Genomic DNA, 14,613 nt, shown 5'->3' with positions numbered 1-14,613 from the left:
CCAGTAATTGAACACAGGCAATGAAATGACCTCAATAATTCAATTTCTTTCTAGTAAATTAATCTTGGGTAGCATCATGGATAAGACACCTTTGAAAACAACTAATTTGGATTGACATTATTCCTTAAAGGTTTTATAAAGAATTGTCTGCTGAGCCAGGCATGGTGGCACACGCCTTTAATCACAGCACTCAGGAGGCAGAGGTAGAAAGATTGTAAAGAGTTCAAGGCCACCTGAGACTACATAGTGAATTCCAGGTCAACCTGGGCTAGTGCGAGACCCTACCTTGAAACTACACCCCCCCCAAAAAAAAAAATGCCTTCTGTAGACATGTCTAGGTCTTGGCTGTATTTTAATAATGCAGTCTCACTGAAAAGTAGATGTCATAAAATATGGTCTTGAGGGCTGGAGAGATGTCCCAGTAGTTAAGGCGCTTGCCTGCAAAGCCTAATGGCCTGGGTTCTATAGGCAGTATCCACCTAAAAAGCCAGATACACAAAGTGGCACATGCATCTGGAGTTCATTTGCAGTGGCTAGAGGCCCTGACATGCCCATTCTCTTGCTCTCTTTGCTTGCACATAAATAAAAATAAATTAAAAAATAAAAAATATGGTCTTTAAAATAGCAACATGTCTGAAGGACTTCACATAGATGTAACATGTTAATGGAACGATTCACCTTAACATGATCTTCATTGAAATTGCGAGAAGGCTAGTAAAGCACAGGCAGTGTGTGCCAACAGTTAGCTTGATTCACGGTTGCATATAAAACAGCAGTGGCTGAGTTCTGTATGTCATCAGTATGTTACATGATTGCCCAACATCTAGTAAAATGCCTGGTAAAAATTAGGCAATCAGTAATTTGGGGATTGGATACATTGAAAGAAATTCCATCTTCCCCAAATAACTGAAGATACAGATTATTGTTTTAAAACATGCCCTCCTGCCAGTATAATCTGTTGTGTGAATTATGGTCTTTTTAATGACTCGCTCTTCTCGGCAGGTTCACATAAGCACCACCGGGTTAATTGTAACCCCGCCCCCAAGCAGCCCAGTGACAACTGGCCCGTCATTCACATTCCCATCAGATGTTCCCTACCAGGCTGCCCTTGGAGTAAGTATCATTTCGCTGTCTCTATGTAGTCAAGCAGCTCTGGCACATCGCCTCCCAACACCCGCGGTTTACACTCTCACCTGTGGAGCTCTGCCTTTCCCCACTATCTCTGCTAAGCTCACAAAAATTAGACTGTCTTTTGCCTGCAGACTGCAAAACTTTCTAATCATGAGGATTGGTGGCCTGAAGCTATTTGAACTCTGAAAAATACATTGAATTTTATTGCAGCTCAGTTTGATTTCCTGAAGGCTTAACTTTTATTTCTTTGGAGTTCCTAGATCCTTCCGATGTCTTTTAAAGACACGTTTATAGAAATACTAAGGACATGGGTCTCCTAGGCTAAATGGTTTGATTTTAGTCACACAATAAATTGATACCAAATGTCCATCCACATTGAGGGTTCATCTTTAGTTTCTTATCCTCTGTTGATGTAGTTTCCTGATGTCCTGGAAGAATCCCTTAAATTTTGTTGGTTTTCCTTCTTAAAACATGGCATTTTACAAATAGACTCTTTTAATTGCTTGGAAACATCCGAATGGTGGACATGATGGGAAGGATTGGAATAGCCGAGGAAGACAGATGGAAAGAAGAGGAACTCTGGAGAGAGAACATGAAAAGAGAAGCAGCAGCAAGTACAGCATTGGGTAGTAGGAAAGAAAACAAAAAAACAGTCCCTGCTTCCTAAAACCACAGGCCAGGAAGTGCAAGGAACTGGCTTCTGTGAGTCGTTCTTGTCCAGGCGGATTCTTGGCTTGCACGTTCAGACTATTGGTTCCAGCACTGAGTTGAATGGGGGCGGAAATCATTAAGTCAGATTGCACCTTGCCCGGACTGTGGCATCACCCTGCCCCACCCCATACCTGTAATTTATGAGGAGTGTCTTGGAGCAGCATTGTGGCCCTATTGGAGGGATTTGGGCCTGGGATAGGATAGACCTGAGTTGGAAGCCTATCTCAGTATAGATTACATGACCATGCAGACAATACTTGGTATCTTCGAGCCTCAGGTATGACACTGGTCATATCTTCACCACAGAAGCAGGACACAGAGAGGGGTGGCTATCACTGGTCTCTGTTGCGGCCTGTGGTGAGGTGGAGCTGTAACATGTGGTCATGGTTTCCCCTGAAGATTCCTTGCAGGGCCCGCTTCACTTTGTTATCATTCCCCCTGCTCTTTACAAGTAACCACAAGGCTTCTAAGCAGCTGGTTTGTCTCTAGGTCATGGATTTTATACATGTTGTAAAGATTGTCTCTTCCTCTGCTACATTGCAGAGAGCCAAATTTGTAGTCCCTTCCAAACCCCTGACCCTCACCCCAGCAAGAGCCTCACAACACATCAGTTAAAACATTGGCTTCTCTAGTTGGATTGTCTTCATTTTTCCATTTGTTTCATTTTCTTTATTTAATATTTATTTTGGCTTGATGTATCTTATAAATAATTAAAAATTGATTTTGAAACAAGGTTGAGTCTAAATAAGTGCAAAGTTATGACCTAACTTGGCTTAGACTTTTGTAAACTTGTTACAGAGTAAGACATGTTTTATGTAAGTGGAAGCTAGTAATGTGCTAGCTAGAAGTTAAAGGTTTTTTTGCTTTTTAAAAAATTTTTTTGTTCATTTATTTATTTATTTATTTGAGAGTGACAGACAGAGGGGAAGGCAGAGAGAGAGAATAGATGCACCAGGGCCTCCAGCCACTGCAATCGAACTCCAAATGCATGCACCCCCTTGTAAATCTGGCTAACATGGGTTCTGGGGAATCGAGCCTCGAACTGGGGTCCTTAGGCTTCACAGGCAAGCACTTAGTTGCTAAGCCATCTCTCCAGTTTTTTTTTTTTTTTTTTTTTTTTTTTTGCTTTTGAAAAATATTCCCTGAACCATCACAGCTTCCTTGATTGTGCAAGGAGACATTGCTTTGATTTGCCCAGGAAGAAGATGAGTTTCATTTCAGCTAACATTTATTAAATGTGGTGACCATGAGATTTGCTAAGTCCCAGATGTTTGACCAGAGCCAAATGTCACAACCATCCCACCCTCTGATGTGTAGAGGAGGCCCTTCCCATTTCTTTCCCACCACTAATACATATATACAACTGTGTCTCTACATGGCTACCCTGCACAGAAACATTCTAGCTTGATTTCTTAAGGGAGAAAAAAAAAACATGACTTTTCTGATCTTAAAAAATTAATTAGTGAGAAAGACATAAGGTTGGCTGAGTTTCAACCCTTGTGCACTGAAATTTTTACAGCATAGTAAATAGCCGGTTCCTCTTTGTTGGGGGCTTATTCTAGGGCAAATCAATAGGATAGGGCACAAGAGAGTATGGCTATACAAAAATTAATTTATATTCAACCATCTTATCAAGCATCTTATCCTAGGATTTTATAAGGAAGCCTGCACATTAAGCAAGAGAGAGATTTATTAAACAGTATGTCGACTGTGCCAACTCCATTTAATGAAAAACTAATTATAAACAGACTTGTCTGTCATCTTTGGAGATATGTAGATCTCAGAGTCCCCAGTAGATTGGCAGAAATATTTTAGATTTAATGTTAGGTTTTAGTGGAAAGAGCTTAATAGCCCATGCCCTCTGCATCTCCCATTAATGGTGGCAAGTTTTCTATTGAAAATCTTCAGTATTTCTAAAGACTTTGAGTGCTATCACAACAACGAATGCAGCTTGGTAGAAGAAAACAACAATAGCTTTTCATGGTGTGGATTTAGAGATAATAAATGCCACCACTGGAATAGGAAATGAAAGTTATTCCTAGTCCTTTTTCATAAATTAAGACTTTTAAGGTCTTTTGTGCAGAGTAAAGTTATTTATGAGCATATGTCCCACATACTTCCCATGTAATACTTACATGTAAAGTGTCTAATATGATGTGCAAGCTGCTGCTACTGCGACCTAATTCAGGCACCAGACTGTTAATAGTGGTGCTTATTTGTTGTTGTGAGATGAAGAGACTAGAAGGAGCAGTTAATAATTGGTGATATTCAATGGCCGACATACAAGATTGATTCCAAAAGTATATAAACCTAAATTTAAAAAAAAGTTGTATGTGCACATAAATGTGTATGTGTGTGCATGCTTAAGGAAAGCTTTAAGTGACTCCATGTCACAGAATAGGCAACATGTAGCAGCCCATGGCGGAGGCCAAGCAGAACCCACCTCTGTCAACAGGAGCAAGGCAGTGTACTGGAAATAGAGGACAAAGTCTGCCGGCCGTGGGAGTTGGCAATGTTCAGATCTCTGAAAGTGAGAAGAGTTCTAAAAAATCAGGATGAGGGGTAGCATGGTCAAGCTTTTCTTTTATTAACGTTTTTTTCTAGTTTGAATTTTGAGGAAGTATCTCACTCTGTAGCCCAGGTTAGTTCAGTCTTCCAAGTGAGGGGGTTATGGGGTGGTTAAAAAAAAAATTTTTTTTAATGAGACAGTGAGAGAGAGAATTGGCATGCCAGAGCCTCCAGCCAGTGCAGTTGAACTCTAGACATGTGCACCACCTTGTGCACATGTGTGCCCTTACATGCTTGTGTCACCTTGTGCGTCTGGCTTATGTGGGACCTGGAGAGTAGCACATGGGTCCTTAGGCTTTGCAGGCCAGCACCTTAACTGCTAAACCTTTGCTCCAGCCTGAGATTATGGATAAACGTGCTCACACCTGGTGCAACACTTCCATAGCAACAACAGAAAAGTATTCTCGCATATCAGAATCTGAGACTCCTTGATACTCACCACGTGGTCCAAAAAGGAGGTTAGAAGCATAGAATGTTTCCACACTCGTGAGACACTCCTTGAGGTCGTAGGTGCCAGCAGTATGAAGAGTATGCCATTCTGACTGTACAGCGTCATGAATCCTAACACCAACTGCCTTTCATTGATCTTTGGCTGTGTTTCAAGGCAACAGGAAAGGCAACTTACATAACCTTTTCCTACTTGTTTACTATGTCTTGCAGACTGGCATAGCGAGGCATAGAGAACTCAGATAATTTACACCATTAACTAGTGTAGACATCACTCATAGATTAAATGTGGAACAATAAGCCACTGTATGTGTGTGTGAGTAGTAGCAATAGTTGTAGTCGTGCTGTAGAAATTAGCAGCACTGTTGCTTTCAGACAGCATCTTCGTGGAGTAGACTGAACTGTATCCTCATCTGTGTCTCCATTCAGTGTGGCTGGGAAAGACCATTTAGAGATACTGATGTGTAGGGTTGAAAGTGGTTTGGTTGGAAATCAAATGTTTAGTAAGAAATGATGATGGGATTTGGGGCTATTCTTTGGCATTTGCCTTGGGAGATGTGAGAGGAAGAGGCACACGTAAGAGACACGTGGGAAGGAAAGGAATCTTTGATCGCCAGTTGAACGTGTGCCTTAAACTCCAGTGCAAAACACTTTACTGGTAAGCTGCCTGTCCACTCTTGGCCCAGGCTGGAAGCCCACAGTATATTTCCCTCATCCTCAGCTAAATCCAGGTCCAGCTAGTCTCTGAGCTGGTTGATTGAACGGCATGAGGAGGAGAGCATGTCACAAGAATGAACTTCACCCTCACACAGGGGAGCTTTTCCCTCACAGTACCTCCCGGTCCGTGTGGCCTGTCAGTGTCCGGGAGCACTGCCCACTGACAGAGAAGACACTCCTGCCATGGGGCTTACTCTAGAAAAAGGGGAAATGAGGGCTGTCCAAAGAGACTGGGCCAGTATTGGAGTGTGTCCCATTTTCTGACCTACAAATCATAAGGTCACTGGGTTAGGGGCATAGAACCGGAACATGATAAAAGGTAGCCATTTGGGCACTGGGAAGATGGCTTAGTCAGTAGTTTGAACCCTGGTACCCATGTAAAATTTCAACATGGTAGCACGTGTTGGTATTCCCAACATTGAGGGATACAGGGGCAGGAGGATGTCTGGGACTCACTAACCAGCTAGACTAGTGTGTAATGGGTGAGCTCTAAGCTAGTGAGAGACCCTGTCCCAAAGGAGGTGGGTGGTATCCTGAGAATGTCCCCCAGGGCTGTGCCATGGCCTCCATACACATGGGCACACATTCACACAAGCAGGCCAATCCTAAGTCCTGGGTTTTATTTATTTATTTACTTGTGTGTGTGTGTGTGTGTGTGCGCGCGCACACACACACACACACATCAGGGCCTCTTGCAGCATGTTGCAAAGCAGTGCCAGGCATTGTGCCACTTTCTGCCTTTAGCATATATGGGTGATTTGGTATTTGAACTCTGGTTCAGCAGCTTTGCAGGCAAGCCCCTGTAACTGCTGGGCTGTCCTCTCAGCCTCTCCTTGCCCAGTCCTGATTGTACTGAACTATCTATGAGCTTTGTCCCTGGAGGACCTTTGGGTGGTTTTGTTTCTGCGGGGGAGAATGTCCCTCTGCCTTGGGGCCAGACATAGTACCCCAGGCAGGTCTGCAGGTCAGCTCCGGGTGAATGCAAAGCTGTGGTTTGGTATATAGAAATTTCAGGCTTTGCAAGCGAGCCAGCAGTGTGCGGTACAGTATGCAGTTGTTACCTTTGAACTTTCACAACACCATATCACGCTGCCCCAGAACTTCTTCCCAAACCACACGGCACAGGACTCAGGGAACCTCATCATTTTCCCAGTCCCACAGGCCCAGGCAACATCAAATAATCTGATTTGATTTTTGTAAATATTTCATTTATTTATTTGAGGGAGAGAGAAAATGGGTGTACCAGTTGCTGTACAGACTAACTCCAAATGCATGCACCACTTTGTGTATCTGGCTTTACAAGGGTACTGAGGAGGTGAACCCTGGCCAGCAGGCTTTGCAAGCAAGTGCCTTTAACCACTGAATCATCTCCCCAGCTAGAATGTGATTTTCATCAGGCTTTCTTTCTCAGTCTCAATTTACTCAGTGCTGAGTGGCTGGCAGAATCTGCCCAGCATTGTTAAAACCACCTCTCCTGCTTCATCCACAAAAAGAGAATACCTGTTTTCATATTTCAATGAGTCACTCTTCCTCTTTGCAAAAATAGAGTGCACAAAGCATTTGGATATTATATTTGCCATGATATAGCCTGGCGTTTCTTTAAGTTTTGTTAAAATCAGGCATTTGGTTTTTTGCAGGTGTATAGATTTTTGGGGGCTGCCTCTTTTCTTCTTAGGGCCAGTTTAGTTCAGCTTTTTATCAGGCTATGGTGTAATAGACCATTTTAATTTCCTCCCTGCACACAAGCCATTTGTCTTCTGCCTTTGCGCAGCCACTCTGTCTTGAGGTTGGGCTTAGAGACATATAAATGGAGATCGGTTTGGTGGAGATTTCACAGTTCTCCACGTCCTGCCCTGTGTGCCATTAGAGTGTTCATCTCACCTGTCAGGCTGCTGGTGCTATTACCTTTGAATGCCCTGGGCTGCATTTGCTGACTGTTTTGATTGTATTTCTCTCTACTTTGTCCCTGAGATAAATCCAAACTTGACTCCCTATTTATAGGGTTTGAAAGCTATGGACCCTGAACATGCAAATTCTGCAGAGAGAACAAATCTTACTGCTGCCATGTTTAGTGTGGGGACTGTAAGTGTCTTAATGACGTTTTGACTTTTTGAAACACCCTGTGCCTTGTCAGGCTGGCACTCTGTAAGGAGCTCTGCACCTCCTTGACTTCTCTACAAACTGTTCTATGAGGGAAAAAAAATCCTTATCAAAAACTACTTTAGCAAAAATTATAGCACATATTATTATATATTTGAAGTGGATCTGGGCTATAACTCAGTTGGTAGAATGCTTGCCTAGCATTAAGAAAGCCCTGGATTTGAGCTCCAGGACTGTAATAAACTAGGTGTGGTGGTTCTCATCACTCAATAATCAAAAACAGGAGGATCAGAAGTTTAAGGTCATCCTTGGCTACATAGTGCCTAAGGTACATGAGATTCTGTCTCAGAAAAAAACAAACCAAATATGTATGACACAGTAGTAACACATATCTAGAAATTTTAATTTTTTCCTATTTTCCGGGATTATATACATTAATAGATAGATGAAGTAAATATTAATGAGATTTAATTTTTTAATCTAAAGAGTGGAAGTAGAATGACTTCCATGCTACATTTAGAAATCACTGGGTTTTTCTTATTCATACTCTGATGTCTAGAAGCCATTTCTGCTTCCTAGGTATATTCTTTCGTCTATTCCTTTGAGTTCATTTTTACCTCTAGTGGTTTAAAGATTTGTGGAGGACAAGGTAGGGCTCAGACAGTCTTCGTATGCCTTGTTTCCCAGGAGTTGCACTATACAAAGTCTAAGGAATTCTGGGGCTTACAGATCAGAAGGTAACAGTTGTGCCTTTTATTTTCAAAGGCATGAAGCCCTGTAGGCAGAAACCCATTAAACTGTGCCCATAAAGGAATCAGCCACTTTTCACTGGCATACTTGTTAAAGATTACCAATGCTGATAGTCCTAAATTTCAAAAGCTGGCAAGTTAAGAAAAGAACTAGCAAATGTCCAACAATAACCTGGTGACTGTGGTTCACTATTGTATGGGCTTTTGGAGATCAGACGTCAAAAGGATTTTTTTTTCCATAGGAATGATTTGAAATGTAGTGCACCTAAATTGTTTTTTGTTGCATTTAAGTTTCAGGTGACAAAAACAACTACATATTATAATCCTGGCCAGAAGCATGATATTGTAATGGCCCCGCAACACATTTATTTGGATTCTTGTCCAAATCTGGACTTTAAAAGTGCTATTAATCTAAAAATTATACATAGTCATTTTATTTCTCTGCTTTCTCCCAAGGCTGATTACTTTTCTGTCTGATGAAAAGGTTACTGTGGCTTTAAGTTGAATTTTTTTAAAGGGGGTTTTCATCTTAGGTACCCTACTGGTTCTGCTATAGAATAAAGTCTTTTTCTATAGATTCCTTTTCCCTTACACCTTCCATAGAAGATGTAAATAAACACTTTTGTTGTTCCTCCCTTTGTCTTTTTTGTATACTAGACTATGAATCCTCCTCTTCCCCCACCTCCTCTCTTGGCTGCCACTGTCCTTGCCTCAACACCATCAGGAGCTACTGCTGCTGCTGCTGGAATGGGACCCAGGCCCGTGGTTGGACCCACTGACCAGGTCACACATTTACGGCCTCAGACTCGCCCCAGTGTGTAAGTGGGGATGTCTTTTATTGCTGCTTAAGTATTTGTTTAAAACTAAGCCCAAACAGTGGAGGTAAAGAAACCCATTTCTGATATGAACTGGTAACAGGCTTATGGCTCACCAAGTGGTTGGTATTCTGGAAACTTCTATGTATTCTACATATATATGTAGAATATATGTGTGTGTGTGTGTGTGTGTGTGTGCGCGCGCGCGTGTGTGTATGTGTGTGTGTGATTCCTATATAATTAGGAAAACACTGAAACAAAATGAACCTAACATGAGCTTGCTAGGTAGCTATCCTTTTGAGTTAAGGAGTTTTATAGTTTAAGGAACCATACTGTTTGCTTCTTTATGACATTATAGGTAAAGGGACTTTTTTTTTTTTAACAACTCCTGTTTTTTCTCCTTATTTTCATTCCTAGCAGCAGGACATTAGGGAACAGGAAGGGATTTTGCACACATCAGATCTAGTTGCAGTAAGCATGTAAGAAAGCTGTAAGTCCCAGATAGTAAGTATTCAGGAAGTTTACCCTTGCCAGAATGCAACAAAATACCTGTGGTTCGTGGACTGTGTAAATCTGAGTCTACCTGGTTTCTGTGTATAAAGAGACACATCACCTTGCCCTGGAGAGCTGTTCTGGGCTCTCTATGACCCAAGACTTTCTTTTCATTTGCCTTTCTCCAAATTCAACCTGCTTCTGAGCTGAGCATACAGAAATAGGTGTAGTGGAAGCCTCAAGGTTCAGTGTGTATAGAGGGTGACATAGTGTGTTTCCCAGAGGGATTTCATACCATATGTCCACATTTGGGGCCAGTTCTCAGGTTTAACAAGTGCTATTTGAAGAGTTCATTTTTCCCAGTGGGCATCTAATCAGTAGCACCCAGGTAGACACCCTTGGAAGTGAAATTGATTCTTTCACACCACACATATAGCACTCAATAGAACGGTCACTTCCACACAGGGAGGGACAAGCTCAGTGTTCTTAATCAGGGCAGCTTCTGTCTACACTTGCAGCACAGATAGCAAAACTCTGTCAGTGTGACCTGCCAATGAATGCAACTTACAGCTTGAAGGATCTTACCTTTAGCCTACAAACCGTTCAAGTTTTGAGGTCATGAGGTTTGTCTCTTTGCCTAAGCTTGTTTTTCTGTTTTAGGTATGTTGCTATATATCCATACACTCCCCGCAAGGACGATGAGCTGGAGCTGAGAAAAGGGGAGATGTTTTTGGTGTTTGAGCGTTGTCAGGATGGCTGGTTCAAAGGGACCTCGATGCATACCAGCAAGATTGGGGTTTTCCCTGGAAATTACGTGGCACCAGTCACAAGGTATGGCTTTGAATGAGCGGTTGACTATCTCCCAGACAGAAATGCTTTGTTCTCCTCCAGGGTTTGCAGCCTATTCAGATCCTTGCTCATATAATTGCCTACTACATAGCCAGAACTTGTAAAATCCATATCTGTAGCTTCTAAAATTCCTTCTAACACTAATATTTTTGTCTGCTTTTCATGTGAGTATTTGTTGAAATAATAGTTTGGTATCAGTGAAAGTACTAGGGTGTAAGCCTATTTAATTTTTAGAAGTTCCAACTGTTCCATTTTCAGGACTTTTCCACTAGAAAATGAAAGGCTCAGTATTTAAAATGAACAAAAGCTGTATTATTAATATTTACATGTTTATATAATGCCTGCTATAGACCCAAAAGATATATTTCTAAGCATATTACATATATTAACTCTTAGTCCTGAGCTCACTAATGTAATTGTTGTTACTATTCCTGCATTTAGTAGATGGAAAAATTTAGGTAAAAATATTAAATGACTTGTCTGAAATCACATAGAAAAGATATCCTAAAACCTGAGCTGCTGAATCTGTATTTATTTCATTAGCTTGGTAATTACCCTTGAATCCTTGCAATTAGTTTCTATAATCCATTCATAAAAAAATTTCCTTATATATGTCATAAATCTACTTTTAAATGAAGACACTTTTGCTCCCCAAGGACATGTGACAACATATGAACATGGTTTTGATTTCCCAAGTGTGTGGTGTGCTGTTGGCATTTAATGAACAGAAAGGCAAGGATGCCACTAAATCCTGCAATATACAGATATACAGACAACCCCCGAAAAAGGAATAGTCTGATCCAAGTTGTCAATGGGTTTGAGAAAACCCCCTATAAGATGATAGTAACTTCATATATATGAAATTCTTTATTTTGTTTAAAGTTAGCATACCTTCTAGTCACTGAAAAGTAACCTTGAAAACTGAAAGATGTGACCTGTAATGGAATCAACACTGAGATAGCCCCAGATTTTGACCAATGGAACCTTGCTAAGCCATCCAGGTTTAACCATGTTAAGTCAGTCTGCTGGCCTCCTGATTTTAAACAAATGGCTTAATGAACTGACGTGTATGTCAGCTGTTGCCCTGATTTATAGGTTGGCCAGCAGCCTAATCAAATGAAAATCACTGTTGTTGCAGATGGTGACAGAATGTTAGCTTTCATTTGACTTGCAAATTTTAATCAATATAAACCTTTTCTGTACATGTTAAAATATGTATTCAGGATCCAACACTTTCAGAAAATGGCAGTCAGAATCTTCCTGGAACTATATATATATACACACACACATATATATATATATATATATATATATATATATATATATATATACACACACACATACATATACATACATACATACATATATATATATATAGTGTGTGTGTGTATGTATGTATATATGTGTATGTATATGGATTTATGTGTGTATAAAAAATGAAATACAATAAGCAATGATAAAGTGAAGTTGATAAAGGAAAATATTTTTACAGACCTCAAAAACAAATTACTAAAACTCTGCATATTTAACTTTGGAGAAATGCTTGCTTACAGCAAATGCTCTGTTTAACATCATGGTAGAAGGTTGCTCTGACTGCTGTAATGAAGTATTCGTCCTAGTAGGAAATTGCTATGTAAGAATTGCCATTTGAATGAATTTAGAATATTGAAAAAAGATGTATGACATGAAAGAACTCCGTACTTAAATTCAACCAATAAGTAAATGTTGAAGAGCTGTCTGTATCTCTGTAACTATGCAAATGCTAGAGGAATAGACGAACCATTTTCTCCGTCCTTGGCTTGAGGTAACTTTTTTTGGTGCCCATCAGTGTTTACTGTGGAATTTGTTCTTAAAACATGCACCTAGACAGGTGTGGTGGTACATGAACCTTAGGTGAGGCTTCTTGAAATTACTGCATTTGTTCTGGATTCTGGAACTTAAAAGATCAAGATGGGTCAGCAGAAGCCAGAAGGGACATTCCAAGAATGTGTGTAAGTGTGTGCGTCCACATGTAAGCGTGTATGCAGGCATTTGTGTGGTGTACTAGAGGTGAGGAAGGAGGCGTCAGAACAGAGGAACAAAGCAATGGGAATACGGACATTGAGAGCAAACACACCTACTTCTGGGGTCCAGCTGGGGAAATCAGCTCTGAAAGCCAGCGGGAGGTGCATGGCCTTGCAATGGAAAGCTGAACCCAGAATATTCTTCCGCAGAGTGTGACGTGTAGTTTGGTGACTTAGAACCATCTCAAGACCTTTCTCAGCCTCAGGACCATCATTTCTTAGAATTTGCTATTCTTCAAACCTTGAAGAATATTTTTTAAAAGAGCGTTCTATCTTTAATGCTCTGAATCATTTGTCTTACATTAATTGTTTGGTCTACCATTTTGCTGATGGATTTGGGTTTCCTGTCTGTTTTTGTCTTGCCAGGGCGGGGACAAATGCTTCCCAAGCTAAAGTCCCTGTATCTACTGTGGACAAGACAAATCGGGGCGTGCCCATGGTCAGCCCTTCTACTGCAGGAGGGCCTGTCCAGAAGCTCCAAGGAAACGGCGTGGCTGGGAGTCCTGGCGTCGTCCCTACGGCCGTGGTGTCAGCAGCTCACATCCAGACAAGTCCTCAGACAAAGGTCCTGTTACACATGACAGGACAAATGACAGTTAACCAGGCCCGCAATGCTGTGAGGACAGGTGAGAGGGAAATGGGGCTGAAGACTGGAGAGAAAAGCTTTACCTTTTGAATGATGGAATGCTTATGAAAGGAGCTGAGGAAAGTAACCCTAATACTCAAATAATGAAGAGCATTTGGAAGAGGAAATGGCACGACCTAGTCACTAGCATACCTTTTTGTTAGTTTTTTTTCACTGTGACAAATACCTGAAAGAGACAACATATCCTTGACCCCATCATTGTGGCCTGTGGGAACTTAGCACAGCATCATAGGAGAGCTGACTTACTTCATGGAGTAACAGGGTGGGAGGGACCAAGAAAAGATACACCCTTCACAGACACACCCTCCAGTGACCTACTTCCTCTGAATAGACCCAGCTACCTAATGGCCCACTGATGAAGTCATCACCCTCATGATCTAATCACCCCTCAGGACTGCCATCAGCATGGGACCAAGACATCAACACATGAGTCTTTTTGAGGCACATAATGTTTTTATTATGCATTTGCATCCCTTTAGTACTTACCACATGTAAGGACAAGGGATTTCTACATTTTGTCCTACAGATTTTTAATTTCAACCTGTTAATTGAACTTTTAGACAAATTTAAAGGAAGGTCCTATGCACTCATTCCTTATACAAGGTGTTTAGTAAATAAATTCATAAAGTGAATTCCTAGCAATGCTTTAGTATTTGTCAAATAACTGACCATTTTCTATAGGAAAATGAGAAAACTTAGGCTACCAAGAGTCTTGGGTAGCAATGGGAGGGTACATTGGATACCTGTGAATTATATCAGAAGGAACACAAAGAAGAAAAATAGTCAAAAGGAAAAAAGAATGAGTAATAAGGACTCTGGGTCAATGTGGTTTGTTGCTATGATTTGCCATAGCTCATTCATAGCTGTGTGACAAGGTATTGCATTTGCTTCCAAGGTTTGGAGACACAAGGATTTCAGAGCTGGGAAGAACTGTCAGCTTTCTTGTGACATAATGTGCCAAGCAAAGATCATGTGAAATGGCTTAAGTTTCTCTCATGCACTGTGGATTACATAGTACATTTAGTATAATGTATCATTAAACTGCTCCTAACAAAATCCTCAGCAGTAGAACCTTGAAATGCATGTGCTAGATTTAGGTTAAAATGATTAAGTTCTAATTTGAATAATACTTCAATGTCTAAATTACAACAGATACTTTATATCTGTTTATCTGGGCTTAGCCTGTCCTGCACATTAATTCAAAACTGGCATAAAGATCTTGAAAGAGGGCTGGTGAAATGGCTTAGCAGTTAAGATGTTTGCTGGCGAAGCCTAAGGACTCTGGTTCAATTCCCCAGAACCCACGTAAGTCAGATAAGCAAGGG

General features: G+C 41.0%; 1 protein-coding gene across 2 annotated transcripts in view; it reads left to right on the top strand.

The window, feature by feature from the left end:
* Window positions 1–14,613, top strand: part of Sh3rf1 (SH3 domain containing ring finger 1) — a 188,926-nt gene that overhangs the window by 150,257 nt on the left and 24,056 nt on the right. The window contains exons 6-9 of one of the 2 annotated variants that reach the window (XM_045153739.1): window positions 1,003–1,113; window positions 9,081–9,241; window positions 10,391–10,561; window positions 13,009–13,268. In XM_045153739.1, coding sequence (XP_045009674.1) covers window positions 1,003–1,113; window positions 9,081–9,241; window positions 10,391–10,561; window positions 13,009–13,268 — 703 coding nt within the window. The remainder of the gene's footprint in view (window positions 1–1,002; window positions 1,114–9,080; window positions 9,242–10,390; window positions 10,562–13,008; window positions 13,269–14,613) is intronic. The other variant, XM_045153740.1, reaches the window with a different exon arrangement.

The sequence above is a fragment of the Jaculus jaculus genome, chromosome 1 (genome assembly GCF_020740685.1).
Source record: "Jaculus jaculus isolate mJacJac1 chromosome 1, mJacJac1.mat.Y.cur, whole genome shotgun sequence".
Classification (NCBI taxonomy): domain Eukaryota; kingdom Metazoa; phylum Chordata; class Mammalia; order Rodentia; family Dipodidae; genus Jaculus; species Jaculus jaculus.
Note: the sequence above shows the minus strand (reverse complement) of the source record. Positions and strands in the feature narration are given on the sequence as shown.